Source organism: Salvelinus namaycush, chromosome 3 (assembly GCF_016432855.1).
Source record: "Salvelinus namaycush isolate Seneca chromosome 3, SaNama_1.0, whole genome shotgun sequence".
Lineage (NCBI taxonomy): Eukaryota > Metazoa > Chordata > Actinopteri > Salmoniformes > Salmonidae > Salvelinus > Salvelinus namaycush.
In genome coordinates this window covers 83,982,661-84,005,765 of record NC_052309.1, presented here as the reverse complement: position 1 = coordinate 84,005,765, position 23,105 = coordinate 83,982,661, and the positions used below count along the sequence as shown (strand labels likewise).

Here is a 23,105-nt window from a genome sequence, read left to right as displayed (position 1 = left end):
ACGTGAAAATCCAGAGATCAAGTTCTCTTCCCTTCAAACATGATCAGACCTCATGCATTCCTCTGTACTTCCCCCTCAGTCCAGTCCAGATATCACCAAATGTTCACCCACAAACGTAGAGCAGAAAATGTTCCAAAGCTCTGGCCCTGGGAGGTATAATGTTGGAGATGTCTGTCCAGATCAAGCTGAACCAAGGATCAAAAGGAATAACATCTAGGAATATTGCTCTTGGCATGGTTCTGTCATCTGAGCTGGTAACTAAACTACGAGGAGGGGCGTGGGCCTGGAGAATGGAGGTCATGCCAGGTTGCTTGTGTAATTGTCACAAATCACACGGCTGGTGGTGACTGATGTGGGGCAGAGGCTCAGAGAAGACCTCCTCATCCATAACTGGACCATAAAACTGGTCACAAAAGTCAGACTTGGTCAAAGAGGAGAGACTCTTTTTTGTACAGCTGTTGGTCAAATTAAATCAAAAGTACAACAGGTGTAGACCTTACAGTGAAATTCTTACTTACAGGCTCTAACCAACAGTGCAATTTCTAAGTAAAAAAAAAAGGTATTAGGTGAATAATAGATAAGTAAAGAAATAAAAACAACAGTAAAAAGACAGTGAAAAATAACAGTAGCGAGGCTATATACAGACACCGGTTAGTCAGGCTGATTGAGGTAGTATGTACATGTGGATATGGTTAAAGTGACTATGCATATATGATTAACAGAGAGTAGCAGTAGCGTAAAAGAGGGGTTGGCGGGTGGTGGGTGGCTGGACACAATGCAGATAGTCCGGGTAGCCAATGTGCGGGGGCATCGGTTGGTCGGGCTAATTGAGGTAGTACGTACATGAATGTATAGTTAAAGTGACTATGCATATTAGATAAACAGAGAGTAGCAGCAGTGTAAAAGAGGGGTTGGGGGGGTGACGACACACAATGCAAATAGTCTGGGTAGCCATTTGATTACCTGTTCAGGAGTCTGCTGTTGGTCAAGTTTGGTCATTTGAATAGAAATTCAGCCCTATATGTGAGAGGGGATTTTATGTCATCACTGTACATGTGGAGCACACAGAGTATCCCTTTTAAAGGATTGTGACATTCTGGGGACATGATCCCATCTAGTACATATTACAGATGGACACAATCTGAAATACATCTATTACAACATATGTATTAGGAGTGTCATTACACAGTATAGAGCTTTATAACCTGCCTTAAGTGTCAAGGCAACACGACTTTACTCCAGCCATAATTACTGCTCCTTGTGTTCATTTAATTGAACAAACACATAAACAACACTATATTTATTTGTTTTAATTTACCTCGGTTGAATGTACATTTTATTTGAGACACTGAAATGGGGAGATAGTGAAATGTTCACCGATCTACCAGAATAATGGATCATATGGAAATCAATTAATACCAGAACACATACTATCACATTTGTGTCTTCATGTCTGGAATTGAAACCATTCATTCACAAATTAGTATTTCTCACATTTAACATCATTCTAACACATAGCACAACTCTTGAATGACAAGAGATTTAAGCTATCAAGTGACTTCCACAGTCCAGTGATCTTTAACACAGAAATACTTGGAGTGAAAGTAGAACATCTAAGCCATGTAGGATCCCCGGGGTCAGTCGGCCAGCTGAATCTCAGGTTTAAAGTTCTAGAAGGAACCAGCCAGGATGAGGATACGTGACCTCCTAAACTCCCCGCTCCACTTAGCTAGGGGGGGAAATCCACCTCACCCCTATCATTCAACACCTCACCCCCAACACTGCCCCCACGCCCCCAGGCGCTAAAGAGATCCTCTGGCTAACTGGACTGTTCCTTGGCTACACCAGGTTCATGTTCATTAGGGCATGCAGCGTTATCCGTTTCAAAACATTCTGCAACACAAAACGAAAATGAGCGTTTCTTATTGGACAAGGAAGTACCTTTTTTTGTCCACTTTCTTCTGTTTGGTGCCTAATGAACACAACCCCGAGTCATGATACCAACCACGGAAGGACTTAGCCTTCCTGGTGGGTGTGGTGTTGAGGCCAAAGGCCTGGATCTCTGACTCTAGCTGCAAGGCTTGGACTCAATCCACAAGACATATACTACTACTTTCTTTGGCTTCATTTGTATTGGCCAAGTCTCAAAAGAAAGCTGCGTCAAATGACCCAGAACAACGACGTAGTGGCCACTGGGCATCGGACTTATTTGTTTACTAGCTCCTGCAGTTAGCATGTTTTATTGACATGTACACTGCTGATGATTTTCATTTTCAAATGAACACACAACAGCATCAGCTCTGATTTGGAGTCGTAGAGTACATCGGCTGTTAGAAGGTACGGATGGTACATCGGCTGTTAGAAGGTACGGATGGTACATCGGCTGTTAGAAGGTACGGATGGTACATCGGCTGTTAGAAGGTACGGATGGTACATCGGCTGTTAGAAGGTACGGATGGAACATCGGCTGTTAGAAGGTACGGATGGAACATCGGCTGTTAGAAGGTACGGATGGTACATCGGCTGTTAGAAGGTACGGATGGTACATCGGCTGTTAGAAGGTACGGATGGTACATCGGCTGTTAGAAGGTACGGATGGTACATCGGCTGTTAGAAGGTACGGATGGTACATCGGCTGTTAGAAGGTACGGATGGTACATCGGCTGTTAGAAGGTACGGATGGTACATCGGCTGTTAGAAGGTACGGATGGTACATCGGCTGTTAGAAGGTACGGATGGTACATCGGCTGTTAGAAGGTACGGATGGTACATCGGCTGTTAAAAGGTACATCGGCTGTTAGAAGGTACGGATGGTACATCGGCTGTTAGAAGGTACGGATGGAACATCGGCTGTTAGAAGGTACGGATGGAACATCGGCTGTTAGAAGGTACGGATGGAACATCGGCTGTTAGAAGGTACGGATGGAACATCGGCTGTTAGAAGGTACGGATGGAACATCGACTGTTAGAAGGTACGGATGGTACATCGGCTGTTAGAAGGTACGGATGGTACATCGGCTGTTAGAAGGTACGGATGGTACATCGGCTGTTAGAAGGTACGGATGGTACATCGGCTGTTAGAAGGTACGGATGGAACATCGGCTGTTAGAAGGTACGGATGGAACATCGGCTGTTAGAAGGTACGGATGGTACATCGGCTGTTAGAAGGTACGGATGGTACATCGGCTGTTAGAAGGTACGGCTGGTACATCGGCTGTTAGAAGGTACGGATGGTACATCGGCTGTTAGAAGGTACGGATGGTACATCGGCTGTTAGAAGGTACGGATGGTACATCGGCTGTTAGAAGGTACGGATGGTACATCGGCTGTTAGAAGGTACATCGGCTGTTAGAAGGTACGGATGGTACATCGGCTGTTAGAAGGTACGGATGGAACATCGGCTGTTAGAAGGTACGGATGGAACATCGGCTGTTAGAAGGTACGGATGGAACATCGGCTGTTAGAAGGTACGGATGGTACATCGGCTGTTAGAAGGTACGGATGGTACATCGGCTGTTAGAAGGTACGGATGGTACATCGGCTGTTAGAAGGTACGGATGGAACATCGACTGTTAGAAGGTACGGATGGTACATCGGCTGTTAGAAGGTACGGATGGTACATCGGCTGTTAGAAGGTACGGATGGTACATCGGCTGTTAGAAGGTACGGATGGAACATCGGCTGTTAGAAGGTACGGATGGAACATCGGCTGTTAGAAGGTACGGATGGTACATCGGCTGTTAGAAGGTACGGATGGTACATCGGCTGTTAGAAGGTACGGATGGTACATCGGCTGTTAGAAGGTACGGATGGTACATCGGCTGTTAGAAGGCACGGATGGTACACCGGCTGTTAGAAGGTACGGATGGAACATCGGCTGTTAGAAGGTACGGATGGAACATCGGCTGTTAGAAGGTACGGATGGTACACCGGCTGTTAGAAGGTACGGATGGTACACCGGCTGTTAGAAGGTACGGATGGTACACCGGCTGTTAGAAGGTACGGATGGTACATCGGCTGTTAGAAGGTACGGATGGTACATCGGCTGTTAGAAGGTACGGATGGAACATCGGCTGTTAGAAGGTACGGATGGAACATCGACTGTTAGAAGGTACGGATGGTACATCGGCTGTTAGAAGGTACGGATGGTACACCGGCTGTTAGAAGGTACGGATGGTACACCGGCTGTTAGAAGGTACGGATGGTACACCGGCTGTTAGAAGGTACGGATGGTACATCGGCTGTTAGAAGGTACGGATGGTACATCGGCTGTTAGAAGGTACGGATGGTACATCGGCTGTTAGAAGGTACGGATGGAACATCGACTGTTAGAAGGTACGGATGGTACATCGGCTGTTAGAAGGTACGGATGGTACATCGGCTGTTAGAAGGTACGGATGGTACATCGGCTGTTAGAAGGTACGGATGGTACATCGGCTGTTAGAAGGTACGGATGGAACTGTGTTTACACTGAGCAGACATTTAAAAACGGCAAACATCCGTTAAGCTTTTAGTGCAGTGGGCTAAATCAGGGTCACACAGAGTGTTTCTTGGCAGTCTTAACCTCTAACACCTCCCAAACCCGGATCCGGGATCCCCCCCATCACAAAAGCTGACTAGCATAGCCTAGCCTAAAGCCACAGGGATATCATATAATAAAATGTTCATGAAATCACAAGTCCAAGACACCAAATGAAAGATACACATCTTGTGAATAAAGCCATCATTTCTGATTTTTTAAATGTTTTACAGGGAAGACAAAATATGTAAATCTATTAGCTAACCACGTTAGCAAAAGACACCACTCCCATACTCCACCATTTTCTTACTGCATCAGTAGCTATCACAAATTCGACCAAATAAAGATATAAATAGCCACTAACCAAGAAACAACCTCATCAGATGACAGTCTGATAACATATTTATTGTATAGCATAGGTTTTGTTAGAAAAATGTGCATATTTCAGGTATAAATCATAGTTTACAATTGCAGCCCCCATCACAACTCTCACTAACATGACTAGAATAACTACAGAGACCATCGTGTATTAGCTAATTACTCATCATAAAACATTTCTTAAAAATACACAGCGTACAGCAATTGAAAGACACAGATCTTGTGAATCAAGCCAATATTTCAGATTTTCTAAGTGTTTTACAGCGAAAACACAATATATCGTTATATTAGCTTACCACAATAGCAAACCAGACAACAGCATTGATTCCAGCCAAACATAGCGATAACGTATTCACCACCAAAATAAATTAATTTTTCACTAACCTTCTCAGAATTCTTCAGATGACAGTCCTGTAACATCATATTACACAATCCATATAGGTTTTGTTCGAAAATTTGCATATTTAGCAGCACAAATCGTGGTTATACAATGTGATCAGTGGCAACAGGTCATGCATTCTGGCCGGCGCCATCTTGGAAAGGCACCTAATCTAATCAATAAATAATCGTAAACTTGACTAAAAAATACAGGTTGGACATCAAATGAAAGATGCATTAGTTATTAATGCAACCGCTGAGTTAGATTTTTAAAATTAACGTTACTAGACATACAGTGTGCGTTACAGCCAGACTAGTGCCGCAATAATGGCGGACAAATCCGTTTACATTTTTCCACATAAATACGGAATAACATCATAAATAGCTCTTACTTTTGGACGAGCTTCCATCAGAATCTTGGCCAAGTGGTCCTTTGTCCAAAAGAATCGTTGCTTGGTTGTAAAACGTCGTCTTCAACTTCGGAATTAGCAGCTACCAATAGCTATGTGGCTTCAACATGCCCAAATCCTCAAAACTCAATACTAAGGAAATTCCGAAAATAGCAATATACTCGCATAAACTGATATAACTCGGTTTAAAATAACTTCGTTATGATGTTTCTAACACCCATATCGAATTAAATTACAGACGGATATATCTAAGGTCGATAACTGAGCGTTTCAAAATGCCATCCTGAGGTCCTGCTTTGCGTAAAGACGAACGTCGAAAAGAGAGCTCCCCTCGTTCCTTGGCCTTTTATAAACTCTGAGAACTACGTAGACACTCCATTCCACTTCTCATTGGTTACTGACATCCAGGGGAAGGCGGGTGCAGTTCATGTCGACCCATAGGATACATACAGAGCTTTAAACTGATCTGAGAACAGAGCTTCGTTTTCAGACCTTCGCAGTTCCTGTCATGGATTTCGCTGCAGAAAGAGTTCTGTTTCACCCACAGACATAATTCAAATGGTTTTAGAAACTAGAGAGTGTTTTCTATCCAATAGTAATAATAATATGCATATTGTACGAGCAAGAATTGAGTACGAGGCAGTTTAATTTGGATACGAATTTGTGCTATGTCGAAATGGCACCCCCCTAGTGGCAAGAAGTTAAACACATCTACAAAAGTTTCCACCTCACACACATGGCTATGGGCTAAAAATGAAAAACACCTGCACCATGTCAGATAAAGAGTTGAAATGTATTCCATTTTGAGTTTGCATCCCAATATTACACATCACAGTAGACTGAAATATAACAAAACCGTGTGAAATAGAAACACAGGATTTTCTAAGTTAAAAAAATATATGTTTATTAATTATGAAATTATGAAAAAAATGAATAACATTCCACCCATGAGGTCACTAGGTCATTTGACTTCAGGAAAGAGCTACTACCACATTATACCACATAAAACCCAGAGGAACAGGCCAATACGTCCCATGTTAAACAGACACACACAATCCTCCTATAGACACAGGCCTACTGCTGGTTTCACTCCGCCTGCCTACGTTCTCCACCAGTGTCAACTGTTGAATGGTAAAGACAGGCATTGTGTCAACGCTAACCAAGGGAAGTGATTACGGGGGGCCTTGAAACTGTCTTGTGCCAGAGTAAGAAGGGAGAGGATAGTGAATGCTACAACACGCCACAGCAAATAATTATGAGCATATTCTACCGCTCAGACTTAAAGTGAATGCTAGACAGATGCTCCTTTCAGCGCCAGTAGGTCGCTGGTGACAGCGCCATGGTAGTGATGACACACGCTGCCTGGTTAAGGCTTACTTCTTCACTGCCCATGATAGTGGAGTCAACCTGCTAAAAATAAAGACTGCGCAATGTTGCTCTCAGCACGGCCCAAGAACAACCAAAGGTTAGCAGGGCGGATAAAAGGGCGGATAGGACAAAATAGTGCCTTTCAACAGCTTCAACAACAACAGTGTATTTATTGTATATGCATGTGATAAAGAGTGCCTTTGATAGCCTGATACCTGGTACAGAGGTCTGTTAAAGTGGTCTGATACAGAGGCCTGTTAAACACAACATCTGTTTAGAAATACAGAATCACTTCAGGGCAAAATCAAATACAGGTCTGATACAGAGGCCTGTTAAAGTGGTCTGTTAAAGTGGTCTGATACAGAGGCCTGTTAAAGTGGTCTGATACAGAGGCCTGTTAAAGTGGTCTGATACAGAGGCCTGTTACAGTGGTCTGTTAAAGTGGTCTGATACAGAGGCCTGTTAAAGTTGTCTGATACAGAGGCCTGTTAAAGTGGTCTGTTAAAGTGGTCTGATACAGAGGCCTGTTAAAGTGGTCTGTTAAAGTGGTCTGATACAGAGGCCTGTTAAAGTGGTCTGATACAGAGGCCTGTTAAAGTGGTCTGTTAAAGTGGTCTGATACAGAGGTCTGTTAAAGTGGTCTGTTAAAGTGGTCTGATACAGAGGCCTGTTAAACTGGTCTGATACAGAGGCCTGTTAAAGTGGTCTGATACAGAGGCCTGTTAAAGTGGTCTGATACAGAGGCCTGTTAAAGTGGTCTGGTACAGAGGCCTGTTAAAGTGGTCTGGTACAAAGGCCTGTTAAAGTTGTCTGATACAGAGGCAAGTTACAGCGAATGAAGATCAGTGAGGCCTGGGGATGTCTGAGTCTCCAGACCGGCTAACACTCTAGGTCTTAAAATAGAGTGGATAATTCTCTGCCCCCCTCCTCCTTCCATCCCCTGACCCATTGTAGGGCTATTTCTGGCCACAGGGGGTACCAGCTCCAAACGCTTTAGCACCTGTTGCTACCCCCCAGGAACCAACCATGCCCTGCACAAGCCTCTGTGTCCAGCCATGCTCCCCTGACCCCTGACCCTGGGATGTGTTGTTGTCAGCTACATGTCAGCCATTTTGGTTATAAGGCCGGGAATGAACCACAGAAACTCTATATCAAATAAATGTTCTTATTTTTTTCCTTCACTTTTTTGGAATACGAGTTGGGCCTAACTTCGCTAATTTTACAGTCTATAATGATCATTCACAGAATGACTTGTCTCTGTTATCGATGACACTAGATCAGTGTCACATGGGATTGACAGTCATGTGTGGATCCGAGTATTCCATCCATGGAGATGAATAGTGTGGTTAATAATCAGGTGGATCTCTTGGTAATGAGAATGTATTTTAAAGAGTGATGCTGCTCCTCTCTGATGGAAATCCCCTGGCCCGGTGTAAAGGTTGCCTGAAACTCCCCGTGGCCCAGAGTAAATCCACAGGGTTCAGAGGACACTAAAGACCTAGCGGGCTAATCATGTTAACGCTAATTTAATTTACCTCTGCTCCCTGGTGGTGCAGCAAGCACAGCAGAACTTCCTCTGGAGGTTTTACACTGATAGTAAATGTGTATGAGAGCACACACGCACGATAGCACGCACGCGCGCACACACGCACGCTTGCTCACATGAACAAGACACTGCAATCGAAGCAGGACGTTTACAGTGCCTTGCGAAAGTATTCACTTGGCATTTTTCCTATTTTGTTGCTTTACAACCTGGAATTAAAATACATTTTTTGGGGGTTGTATCATTTCAGTTACACAACATGCCTACCACTTTGAAGATGCAAAATATTTTTATTGTGAAATAAATAAGAAATGTGACAAAAAAACGGTAAACTTGAGCGTGCATAACTATTCACCTCCGCAAAGTCAATACTTTGTACAACCACCTTTTGCAGCAATTACAGCTGCAAGTCTCTTGGGGTATGTCTCTATAAGCTTGGCACATCTAGCCACTGGGATTTTTGCCCATTCTTCAAAGCAAAACTGCTCCAGCTCCTTCAAGTTGGATGGGTTCCGCTGGTGTACAGCAATCTTTAAGTCACTCCACAGATTCTCAATTGGATTGAGGCCTGGGCTTTGACTAGGCCATTCCAAGACATTTAAATGTTTCCCCTTAAACCACTCGAGTGTTGCTTTAACAGTATGCTTAGGGTTATTGACCTGCTGGAAGGTGAACCTCAGTCCCAGTCTCAAATCTCTGGAAGACTGAAAACAGGTTTCCCTCTATTTAGCGCCATCCATTATTCCTTCAATTCTGACCAGTTTCCCAGTCCCTGCCGATGAAAAACATCCCCAACGCATGATGCTGCCACCACCATGCTTCACTGTGGGGATGGTGTTCTCGGGGTGATGATAGGTTTTGGGTTTGTGCCAGACATAGCGTTTTCCTTGATAGCAAAAAAATTAATTTTAGTCTCATCTGACCAGAGTACCTTCTTCCGTATGTTTGGGGAGTCTCCCACATGCCATTTGTCGAACACCAAACGTGTTTGCTTATTTTTTTCTTTAAAGAATGGCTTTTTTCTGGCCACTCTTCCTTAAAGCCCAGCTCTGTGGAGTGTACGGCTTAAAGTGGTCCTATGGACAGATACTCCAATCTCCGCTGTGGAGCTTTGCAGCTTCTTTCAGGGTTATCTTTGGTCTCTTTGTTGCCTCTCTGATTTATGCCCTCCTTGCCTGGTCCGTGAGTCTCTTGGCAGGTTTATTGTGGTGCCATATTCTTTCCATTTTTAAAATAATGGATTTAATGGTGCTCCGTGGGATGTTCAAAGTTTCGGATATTTTTTTTTAACCCAACTCTGATCTGTACTTCTCCACAACTTCGTCCCTGACCTGTTTGGAGATCTCCTTGGTTTTCATGGTGCCGCTTGCTTGGTGGTTCCCCTTGCTTAGTGGTGTTGCAGACTCTAGGGCCTTTCAGAACAGATGTATATATACTGAGATCATGTGACAGATAATGTGACACTTTGATTGCACACAGGTGGACTTTATTTAATGAATTATGTGACTTCTGAAGGTAATAGGTTGCACCAGATCTTATTTAGGGACTTCATAGAAAGGGGCTTCATTTTTTTAAAAACAAGTTATGTTATTTCATTTCACATCACCAATTTTGACTATTTTGTCTATGTCCATTACATGAAATCCAAATAAAAATCTATTTAAATTACAGGTTGTAATGCAACAATATAGGAAAAACACCAAGGGGGTGAATACTTTTGCAAGGCACTGTATGTGCAATCTTTACATACCTGAGAGTACTAGAGAATATACTGTAATGTATTGCATACTTTTGTTACACAATACAAATGTACTGTAATGTATTACATATTGTTGGAACACTATACAAATATACTGTATTGTATGCTGCATACACTATTCAAATGACTGCCAGTGCTTTGAAGGTTAGATTCTCTTTATTCTCTGTTATCTGGCCCCCAGTGACCCTTGGACCAACTAAGTTTATGAACTTCATGAAACTCCTCTACAGTACTTGATATGGCCCCCATAATAATGGAGCATGCAGCCATACCAGGGAATAACAGGGCTAAGAACTGGTACTTTCACAGTATTGATTGAGAGAGAGATGAATCTGCCACCAGTATCAGGATGATTGTAACATTTCCTTCCGTTGGGGTGCATCAGTGAGATAATGAACTGCTATAGTTGAGGCGTGACACAGAACTTGGCCACTAAAGCCTGAAGAACATCAGGGCGTGTCTCACCCGTCCCCAAAAGCCCAGAGCCTACACCATCATCGGCAGCTCTACCCGCAGCATTCTGACTGGAAGTGCTGCCTGTTGCCTGTCGGAATGTTTATCCAAACTGAACTACGGTTGCCTGGCAACAGGCTCAACTAGGACAGACACATGGTCCGGGTGACAGACGTCCTGGGGTTCATATCAGAAGGTTCGCCTGGCGCCTTGGGGGGTTAATTTAGAGAGTGCGGGGGTACGGGGGCTGATGCAAACTACAGTAACGACATCCAGAGGCAACAGGCAAGAAGTCCTCTCTCTCTCTGATCTATATTCTACAGCTCGATGCTGGATGTAGGCTAGAGGGTGTGGATGATTAGGAGGGGAGGTGTTAAGTCCAGATGTATTTTCTAAAGCACTATATTCTGGGTAGGCTAGAGGGTCCGATCTATTTTCTACAGCTCTATATTATACTGGGCTATACACTAAGTGTACAAGACATTAGGAACACCTGCTCTTTCCATGACAGACTGACCAGGTGAAAGCTATGATCCCTTACTGAGGTCACTTGTTAAATCCACATCAATCAAATCAAGTTTTTATTGTCACATGCTTCGTAAACAGCAGGTGTAGACTAACAGTGAAATGCTTACAATCAGTGTAAATTTAAGGGGAGGAGACAGGTTAAAGAAGGATTTTTAAGCCTTGAGACATGGATTGTGTATCTGTGTCATTCAGAGTGTGAATGGGCAAGACAAAAGATGTAATTGTCTTTCACAGGAGGTTGGTGGCACCTTACTTGGGGAGGATGGGCTCTTGGTAATGGCTGGAGTGGACTAAGTGGAATGTTTGATGCCATTCCATTTGCCCCATTCCAGCCATTATCATGAGCCGTCCTCCCCTCAGCAGCCTCCACTGGTGCCTTTGAATGGGGTATGGTAGTAGGTGCCAGGCGCACCAGTTTGAGTGTGTCAAGAACTCCAACGCTGCTGGGTTTTCCACGCTCAACAGTTTCCTGTGTGAGTCCATACCCAGATGAAATGATGCTGTTATGAGGGCAAAAGGGGGTGCAACTCAATATTAGGAAGGTGTTCCTAAGGTTTCGTACACTCAGTGTATGTAGGCTTGAGGGTGATGATCTATTTTCTAGGGCTCTATATTATTCTGGGCTATATGTAGGCTTTAGGGTGAGGATCTATTTTCTACAGCTCTATATAATGCTGGGCTATATTTAGGCTAGACGATGAATATCTATTTTCTACAGCTCTATATAATAGGCTATATGTAGGCTAGAGGGTGAGGATGATTAGGGAGGTGTTAACAAGTCTGAAGCAGCTACTGAAGAGGCCGCTGACAAACCACATGACACTCAATGATGCATTCCAAATAAGGGAAAGGGGATAACTGGTCAGTTGCACAACTGAATGCATTCAACCAAAATGTGTCTTCCACATAGGGATGCAACATTCAGGAGTTCTCCTCAAATAGACATGTAATACACAGAGTGGGCACTCTCTTCAAGGTGAGAATTAGGCCTGCTCTTTACTTTGTATTTCTATGAGCAACTTTCTGAACATGGAGCGGATTTTCTGACCCCCCCTATAACCCCCTTCTAATTGTTGCAACAGAATGTAATGGTCCTTGGGGTATGTTGGTTGTAGTGGTGGTCTGATACCAGTAAAGAAGACAAGTCCCATATCCTATCAGTAGCTGTAAGTGTGGTAGCCAAGCAACAAGCCAGTATCAGGTATAACTGCCATGCTGGGAACACACTACTACTGGTTGTTTTACTGTCTTAGGTTTACATTCCTGTTCAGTCTCAGACAGCCCCCCGTGCCTCAGACCAGTTGGCCTACTTCACTAAATGGATGCAGGAGTGATTATAAGAGTGTTTTGGCCGCTCTGAGTGCATTCCAAACAGCCCTCTCAGTCACCCCCCAACATCTTGATTCAGAATAAGGACCCGTCTAGCCTCATCTTGGAAAACCAGGTGGTCTCATCTCAGTGTTCTTCCTGGTCAGGTCACATGATCAGGAAACATTCCTTGGCCCAATCATCACACTCATACTCATGTAATACCTTAAACACATTTAAACTCCAATACACAGGGCACACAAGCTCTCTCCATATGTATAAACCCATACATAGACTCCAGACGAAGGGCAAACCAATTGTCAACTTGTGTCAAAAATGGAGACACAGAGTTCATGCCATTTTACAGATAAAGAACATTCGAAGGACTCCTTGACCGGGGCTGTTTTTAGGGATACATCTTAAAAGGATTTCATGGCTTAAAGGCTACGCTGGCCAATGTCACAGGCCACAGTGTAAGCACTCTTGGTGACGTGGTTCTGGATGCTAGGAGCTGGGCGATGGAGGGCATGTCCGGGTGGTAATTCCACAGAAGGGGGGCGAGGACCATGAGGATCAGTCTGAGGACACAGTGGAGTGACACGGAATGGGGGGGTTGCGAGGCGCTGATCTAACTCTACTCTCCCAGCAGTCCTGTCACTGATCCACAGAGACTCACCAAGTGGCCGACCTTGAGGCTGAGGGGACTGAGAGGCTTGTCCAAGAGGGGAAGGAGGGGGTCGGGTGTCCCCACTGCCAGCACTGGAGGGATGCCCCGGGCCCCCAGGCCTACTGCTTGCCATCAATGGGGGACACAGAGGGAAAGATTGCCCGTGTCACCCCATATCTCCTCACACTTCAGGTCGGGCCAAAAGCATTCTGTTCAGTGTTACTTCTCTGATTAGTAAGGAAAGGAAATTCGTACATTTGTAAGTTGTACAAATGAATGACTTCAACTGAAATGTTTCTTCCGCATTTAACCCAACCCCTCTGAATCAGAGAGGTGCGAGGGGCTGCCTTAATCGACATCCACGTCACCCACGCCAGGGGAACTTGCTCTGCCTTGCTCAGGGGCAGAATGACAGATTTTTACCTTGTCAGCTCAGGGATTCGATCCAGAAAGTATTATGGCTTCTAGTGTAAACAGTCAGGAACACAGGCCAATACAGCAATCAACTGTTAACACTTATCTCCCACTGACTTCAATGCATAAATCATCCAAAATCAGGATTCTGCTTTAAGTAAGAAAAGAGAAAATGGTCCAGTTAACACAACAGGAAGACAAGACCGACCCTGGTCTGAATGAGCAGTACAGTGTCTGAGCACCACTCCTGGTTAAACAGGTGGCCTGTAGAAATAGCCATTAACATTGTCAGGATAACAAGTATCCCTTTGTAGCAGTGATGAATCCAATTAAAGGAGCCATGTCATTTATAACCATTGCAGTAATATAATTTGCTGATGACATACAATAGCCTAACTGAACATGACAGTATGGAATTTCCATCTGGAAGCTCCAATCTCTTAACCAGTGTATCACTCCAACACTTCAGCTACAGTGCAATACTCTTAGTCGTTACCACTACTGTTTCCATGGGCTTTGAAGGACCTCATGCATACCAAGGAAACAACATTTACTGGCAACCATTTTGTTAAATACAGACAACATCCCCACAGTTCAGTTTTACAGTGTAATCTAGGCGATGCTAAAATAAGCCTAAAGTAGGCTAATGCTAACCTCGTTAGCCCAGGGGAACTTCCTGCCAGTCCTTCTCCACTCATATCAACAAACCATCCACAGGAACAACAACACCCTACAGTAGCGCTCCATGGAATCAGTGTTACACACTAACAAACCTAGCTATAGGAGGACGGGCTCATTGTAATAGCTGGAATGGGATACATGGAACGGTATCAAACACAGACATTTCCTTTCCAGCCATTACAATGAACCCCTCCTATAGCTCTTCCCACCAGCCTCATCTGCTAGCATTAGCCACCTTGCTTTGCTATTCAACGCTACATAGTTAGCCACCCACGCTGCTGGACCAGACTAGGCCCAAGCTGAGCTAGCAGGGTTTGTGACTAGAGGGAGTACAACTACAACCAGAAGTTACTTTCGGTAGCAGGTTAGGAGACCATTTTAACTAACCCTAACCCCTTTTCCTAACATTAACCTAAGTCTCCTAACCTGCCACGTTAATTATCCTAGCCTGCTGTATAGATTATCCTAACATGTTACGAAAAAGTAACTTTCAACCGTAGCTGTAGTCCCTCTAGTCAGAACCGCTAGCAGGGTCTGTGTGCTCCTGCTCCGGCCTCCTCCCTCCTCCGGCCCCGCCTGACTCGATAATGCATGTCCCTATAAGGCCAGCTGCTGGGAATAAATTGTCATTGTGACAGTGCAGAGTGACAGCAGCTGTGAAGGCAATGTGGCTAAAGGGTAGAGCTGGGTCTGGGGAGGGGTGGAAGGAGGCCGCGGGGAGGGGAGGGGAAGAGGGATGGGGGACCTATAGTGGACGGTGTCCGGTTACGGGACGCCTGCCTTCCAATCCTAGACATCTGACAGCAGGCTGGGATTGGGATAGGAAAGCATGTTGCCCTGGTGCTGAGCGGTGCCCAAGGACGGACAAGGGTAACAGGAAGAAACTGTTTTACTTTCGAGAGATCCCTCCACCACATTTCTGGAGAGAGGCTGATCTGGATGTCATCTGGGCATTTTATTTCAACACAAAGGCAGATAAAGCTATAGACAATACATGTAATCACTTGAAAATACAAGTATGTAATATATATTAATCAATCCAGTAAAATGTAAAAGCTAATCAGTCAATAGATACAAGTATCAAACATGTCCCTATGACATCTACTATCAGCAAGGACAGAGAGAGGGGAGGGAGAGACATTCTAAGAAAAGGACAGAGAGAGGGGGAGAGACATTTAAGAAAGGGAGACAAAGAGAGAGAGAGAGAAAAGAATCAAAGAAAGCGAGAGAGGGAGAGAGAGTGATACAGTGAGGGAAGGCAAGCTCTTCTCTCTAGTACAGTCTGAGACGTTCCATCAGCTGGTGTCATGCTTTAGGACAGCTGACACACCGTCACCACGCCAAAAGCTTCTCGTTTATTAAAGTCACACCCACTGTGTGTGTGTGTGTGTGTGTGTGTGTGTGTGTGTGTGTGTGACCAATAAAGATCTCGATGAGGCTTAATAAAGAAATATTTGCGCACACACAGTAAAAATAACGAGAGACTACAAGATGTGCCAAGTTGGCACCATTTTAAAATGTGTTTCTCTAAAAAGATGAGATGAGGACGGAGCCCTTAAAATATTCTGTCCTGATTGAACCCAGTGTTCTACCACATTTAAACCCTTTTAAATAGGGCTGCAGGGTAGCAGAGAGAGAGGGACACGGTTGTCTATGCTCATGCATAGACAATCGTGACCGCCACTGTTTGAAGGACCCCTGCGAGTCCTGGCTTAAACTACAACACTAAAAAAATATACAAAAACTAAATTTCTACAGTACCTTCTCTGTCCCTATAAACCCACACAACTGACTGACAGAATAATCCATCTGCTAAAAGCCCGAAGAGTAAGACAGTTTAGTCCACGGAAAAGAATGTCTGGAAGTACTGGCAGAGAGATCTCAGACTTTTTTTAAAGTAAGCCAGCAAACTGACTGGACAATGAAAGCATGCAGACAGCCAAGACATCCAACCCAACCATGCCACATCTCATACATTTGATACATGAGCTGTACCCCAGGACATGTACAGTCCAGTACTGTAGTCTTCCAACGACCAAAAGCACTAAGCCTATAAACACACACCCATACAAAATCTATTTATATCGACATCCACATAAACATAAAACGGTAGATAAGGTATGAGGCCCCTTACCTGCTAAGGCCAGGACCAGCAGGCTGAAGAAGCAGCAGATTGAGACTATACCCTTCATGATGGCTGCCAGGAGAACTCTGATAGCCTCACTGACTATATATACCAAGGTAAGAAAGTCAAAGGGTATGAGGTAGAACAGGGGGCGGGACAGAGCGAGAAAGAGAGAGGGCCGTTGGGTGGAGGGTGTGTGTGTGGCAGGCATCAATGTGTGTGTGTGTGTGTGTGTGTGTGGCAGGCATCACGGGCGTCAGAGCTGCCACACGGGGCCTTGCGCGTAGCGGCAGCTGACTGTCTCTTGTTTAGATAGACAGGCAGTTTGGGCACTGAGGTCAACACATAGGGACAGAGGTTTAGCATTTCCTTGTCAAATCATTCCTCAATTATATTATACAATGGTATATGGATTAAAATAGCATGTAATATTAGATGCTGTACAAACTGGGACTGCTGATACATTCATATGGTTGAATGAGTGGTAAAATCAACTCATTTACATTCTACACCCACTGAGCAAATTATGATCTTTTAGGATTTAGGGATAATTAAAATAATAATTACGATAAACCATATTCACAAATTACACCCATTATCTGATCAAGATGAAAATGGAACAAGCAGCAACGCCTTGTCAACAACAGAATGCAATTAGCAAGTACTGTAGCTGTGACAGTTGTATCACTTTTACTACACAAACAATTCACAATAAATAATTTTCCTTTAACGAGGTTGATTCTGGCGTTGAAATGAGCTGTCGAACTCACTCTAGGCCTGTTAAAAATAAAGAATGATGTCCATTTGGATGCCATGTCTGGGGGTTATCAATCATAAATGTGACAGAGCTTGACTGTGTGTGTGTGTATGGGTCTTTGTTTATGTCTGTGTGTGTGTGTGTGTGTGTGTGTGTGTGTTGGCTGGCACAGCAAGACCACAGTCACCCTGGCTCTCCAAAACAGCGTGATGGGGGCTTAGTACTTTATCACAGTGAACCAGACACTGTGGTGAAAATAATCTCACAACAACAATTAATGTCTAACCGTAAATGAATCCTCAAATATGCAGGTTAAAAATGTTACTTCAAAATGTATTAAAGCCAAAGAGTGGTTCATGACCAATTTTATTTTTGCTCTGTACTGTACAGTACAGTGCCTTCTGAAACTGGAGAAGATGGTGGGATTTAGTTACACCATGGCAGTTTGGTGCTGGTTAAATGGAATTGTTGTATCACAGGAGGAAATGCATGAACGTGTCTTACACAGGAACATCTCTTTCTTGAGGACTTAGGGTACACATTCCCCCTCCCTGTTAAATAGAGTGCAGATTTACAGGGTGAGGGCTCTACTCTGAACACCACCAGGCATTGGGCAGAGGTAGTAGACAACTAACATATCAAATCAAATGTTATTTGTCACATGCGCCAAATACAACAGGTGTAGACCTTACAGTGAAATGCTTACTTACAAGCCCCTAACCAACAATCCAGCTTAAAAAAATACAGATAAGAATAAGAAATAAAAGTAACAAGTAATTAAAGAGCAGCAGTAAAATAACAATATCGAGACTATATACAGGGGGGTACCGGTACAGAGTCAATGTGCGGGGGCACCAGTTAGTTCGGTTAGTTGAGGTAATATGTACATGTAGGTAGAGTTATTAAAGTGACTATACATAGATAACAGAGAGTAGCAGCGGTGTAAGGGGTGGGGGGGCAATGCAAATAGTCTGGGTAGCCATTTGATTAGGTATTCAGGAGTCTTATGGCTTGAGGGAAGCCTCTTGGAAAATAAAGGAGAGCCGCACACTCTAGGAGCTCAGATGCAAAAGTATTAATGTCCAACGTTTCGACAGACAAGCTGTCTTGGACCTAGACTTGGCGCTCCGGTACCGCTTGCCGTGCGGTAGCAGAGAGAACAGTCTATGACTAGGGTGGCTGGAGTCTTTGACAACCTTTAGCGCTTTCCTCTAACACCGCCTGGTGTAGAGGTCCTGGATGGCAGGCAGCTTGTCCCCAGTGATGTACTGGGCCGTTCACACTACCCTCTGTAGTGCCTTGCGGTCGAAGGCCGAGCAGTTTCCATACCAGGCATTGATGCAACCAGTCAGGATACTCTCGATGGTGCAGCTGTAGAACCTTTTGAGGATCTGAGGACCCATGCCAAATCTTTTCAGTCTCCTGAGGGGGAATAGGTTTTGTCGTACCCTCTTCACAACTGTCTTGGTGTGCTTGGGCCATGTTAGTTTGTTGGTGATGTGGACGCCAAGGAACTTGAAGCTCTCTACCTGCTCCACTGCAGCTTCGTCGATGAGAATGGGGGCGTGCTCGGTCCTCTTTTTGCTGTAGTCCACAATCATCTCCTTTGTCTTGATCACGTTGAGGGAGAGGTTGTTGTTCTGGCACCAAACGGCAAGGTCTCTGACCTGCTCCCTATAGGCTGTCTCGTTGTTGTCAGGCCTACCACTGTTGTGTAATCTGCAAATTTAATGATGGTGTTGGAGTCGTGCCTGGCAAGTGCAGTCATGAGTGAACAGGGAGTACAGGAGGGGATTGAGCACGCACCCCTGAGGGGCCCCTGTGTTGAGGATCAGCATGGCGGATGTGTTGTTTCCTACCCTTACCACCTGGGGGAACCTGTCAGGAAGTCCAGGATCCAGGGAGAGTTTGAAAATGTCAGGGAGAGTTTGAAAATGTTAGTGAAGACACTTGCCAGTTGGTCAGCGCATGCTCGCAGTACACGTCCTGGTAATCCGCCTGCGGCCTTGTGAATGTTAACCTGTTTAAAGGTCTTACTCACATCGGCTGTGGAGAGCATGATCACACAGTCTTCCGGAACAGCTGGTGCTCTCATGCATGTTTCAGTGTCATTTGCCTCGAAGCGAACATAGAAGTAGTTTAGCTCATCTGGTAGGCTCATGTCACTGGGCAGCTCTCGGCTGTGCTTCCCTTTGTAGTCTGTAATGGTTTGCAAGCCCTGCCACATCCGACGAGCGTTAGAGCCTGTGTAGTACAATTCGATCTTAGTCCTGTATTGATGCTTTGCCTGTTTGATGGTTCATCGGAGGGCAAAGTGGGATTTCTTATAAGCTTCCGGGTTAGAGTCCCGCTCCTTGAAAGCGGCAGCTCTACACTTTAGCTCAGTGCGGATGTTGCGTGTAATCCATGGCTTCTGGTTGGGGTATGTACGTACGGTCACTGTGCGGACGACGTCATTGATGCACTTATTGATGAAGCCAATGATTGACATGGTGTACTCCTCAATGCCATCGGAGGAATCCCGGAACATATTCCAGTCTGTGCTAGCAAAACAGTCCTGTAGCTTAGCATCTGCTACATCTGACCACTTTTTTATTGATCTAGTCACTGGTGTTTCCTGCTTTAATTTTTGCTTGTAAGCAGGAATCAGGAGGATAGAATTAATGTCAGATTTGCCAAATGGGGGGCGAGAGAGCTTTGTATGCGTCTCTGCGTGTGGAGTAAAGGTGGTCCAGAGTTTTTTCCCCCTCTGGTTGCACGTTTAACATGCTGATAGAAATGTAAAGTCCCCGGCTATCCCACACTAGATTAATGCCATAATTTACACAACAGTGAAGAGGTTGTTTCTCCCCCTAAAACAAAGATAATGCCACCATAAGACAGACAGAACCCATCAGAAGGAACGTACCATGTGTGGTGTAAAGTGGATCTCTGTAAGGTGGTTAGTTACTTACTTCACTGGTGTGGAGCTGCAGCAGGTGAACATGATTGTGAGTCTGTGGCTGGGGGTAGAGTTGGGAAGAGACAGGGGTCTAGCCATTCATATAGGCAGGATACCTTCCTGTCCTGTCCCTGCAGTGCACTATAGTGGCGGTTGTTCTAAGATGCACACTCGGGTTCCTCCATAAATATAGTATCCAGAGAGGATGACCTCCGACCCCAAAGAGAAGACTGGCTCTGGTTGCATGGATGGCCGGGACTGGAGAGGAGCTAAGCATGGTTAATCTTGACTGAACCTAGCTACTTAAACTACCTCAACAAACTCGCAATTTCCCCCCCATGTCCCTTTCGCTTTTGACATTGTATATCTTGACTCAGGCCATCTCTATTCCAGGATACTGTCCTTCTTATGGGTGACTTTTGTTCTCACCTCTTGGTGTGTGTGATGTTCATGTTCTCCAGACTTAGATCCGTCTCGTTTACACATGGTCTGTACATTCTGTGCCTCCACGACCATGTGCATGTGCTCCGCAACATCATCTCGTAACCCAATCAATTCATGTTATTTGTTTGTTTCAAGACCAAACATGTCCATGGATCATTCTGGGGATACATTGGCCAAATATAAACTTTTTTTTTTGTTATTGACAAAATAGACATCCAAATAAAATGCAGATAACGGGGCTGGATGGACCACTAGGAACATCCATCTTCACCAGACCCTGGTCCCTGACAAGGAAACCACTGGACAAAATAAACAGTGGAAGACCAAGGAACACCTAGATGGAAGAACAGAAGTATTCATGGGAAGAAGCAAAAAAAATGGTGGAGATCATCCATGGATGACCTATGCTCACCATGGAATAAAACAGTTGAAGTCAAGTCTGTCACAAGAGACTAGCTCCAACTTCACAGTCTGGTACTATCATGTTTATTTATGTCGTGTTCCCCTGCTCAGACGTTGCATGCATCAACCAATGGTTGTGTGCCACGTCAGACTGTGCCGTCTCGCACCAGATTGCTAGAACATACCGTATGTGGTTAGCTGATACGTAAAATACCTACCCAGGCATTGTAAGTTCTGGCATGCTCCAGCAACGTCTGAGCAGAGAAACACAACCTTAGCCATTGTGAACATTCTCCACCTCCTGCTGTGTTGACTTGACACTACTGTCAAATCACTGCCCCCCCCCCCCACCCCCCATTTCAGTGGATACCATTTTGATTGAAGATGCCCAACATTCTACAACAGTCTAGAATGTGCTGATTGTTTTGTGTGTATTCAGATGCTCTAGTGACCAGGAGTTTCCCTGACCATGTGACCAGTCAGACCAGGTACATGTTGGGGTCCAGTCAGACCACGTACATGTTGAGGCCCAGTCAGACCAGGTACATGTTGAGGTCCAGTCAGACCAGGTACATGTTGAAGCCCAGTCAGACCAGGTACATGTTGAAGGTCCAGTCAGACCAGGTACATGTTGAGGTCCAGTCAGACCAGGTACATGTTGAGGTCCAGTCAGACCAGGTACATGTTGGGGCCCAGTCAGACCAGGTACATGTTGAGGCCCAGTCAGACCAGGTACATGTTGAGGCCCAGTCAGACCAGGTACATGTTGAGGCCCAGTCAGACCAGGTACATGTTGAGGCCCAGTCAGACCAGGTACATGTTGAGGTCCAGTCAGACCAGGTACATGTTGGGGTCCAGTCAGACCAGGTACATGTTGGGGCCCAGTCAGACCAGGTACATGTTGAGGCCCAGTCAGACCAGGTACATGTTGAGGCCCAGTCAGACCAGGTACATGTTGAGGTCCAGTCAGACCAGGTACATGTTGAGGCCCAGTCAGACCAGGTACATGTTGAGGCCCAGTCAGACCAGGTACATGTTGCGGTCCAGTCAGACCAGGTACATGTTGAGGTCCAGTCAGACCAGGTACATGTTGAGGTCCAGTCAGACCAGGTACGTGTTGATGTCCAATCAGGTCAAGTGATAAGAAAAACTCCTGGCCCTACCTAGAATATCTCTGAATAACAGAGCACCAGGATTGTGACCAATTCCCTTTCAATTCCAGTAAATTCAGGAGGTAAACTAAATTCCAATTCCACATTTTCCTAATTGAAAAGCATTGAGAATAGGAATTTCAGTGTACTTCTTGAATTGAAATGGAATAGACTCCAATCCTGTAGAGCACTGAAGTCAAAAGGTGTCCCGTGGTTTGAGAACGTGTAGTTTCAGAAACATCTAGATTCAGAAACTTCTAGAGCTTCAATTATAGCTTGAGCAAACAATGGAGTCATTGGAAATCCTTTCTTTTGACAATCAAATCTGCCATTTGACAGCTGCTAATTTCCACCCAGACAACATAGATAGTGCCTGTCATAACAAGGCGAGTGTCACTATCCCTGCAGTACCATCATGGGGGCATGATTCAGAGCGGGTCTGGGCACCAGAACACTTACCATTCCAGAATTCCAATGGGACGTTTTTGAATGGCGATCACATATCCAGTGTGAACCTGTGAGCTAGACAGGCCGAGAAAGAACGAGTGAGGGAATGAGAGAGACTGAAAATGAACACTGCATAGACACTGAAGTACTAGAGGACAGTGACATGCCACCTACTGAAGTCAATAGTGCTGCAAACTGTCACAGACGCCGATGGTGACAGTGGGTCATCTTTATTTAGCGCCTGACTGTGGGTTGGCCCAGGGGCTTCTGGCACGACAACCAATCACAAAGGGACACATATACATAAACCAGAGAGCTGGAGAGTGAACCAACAGGGGGGAAGTAAGGAGAGCGAGAACCCGGGCCACGTTCAATAAAACCCGTTTCAAGACTACAGAACACAACCCTTTTTTAACTCTTTGCTATAACATC

The 23,105-nt window shown here is 44.9% G+C and overlaps 1 protein-coding gene across 1 annotated transcript in view; it reads right to left on the bottom strand.

The window, feature by feature from the left end:
- LOC120044083 (sarcalumenin-like) overlaps positions 1-16,598 on the bottom strand; it is a 47,937-nt gene extending 31,339 nt beyond the window's left edge. Inside the window, exons 1-3 of the mRNA XM_038988671.1 lie at positions 16,541-16,598; positions 13,321-13,436; positions 13,093-13,222 (exon numbers count right to left, since the gene is read on the bottom strand). Coding sequence (XP_038844599.1) covers positions 13,093-13,222; positions 13,321-13,436; positions 16,541-16,598 — 304 coding nt within the window. The remainder of the gene's footprint in view (positions 1-13,092; positions 13,223-13,320; positions 13,437-16,540) is intronic.
- Positions 16,599-23,105: the final 6,507 nt, after the last annotated feature.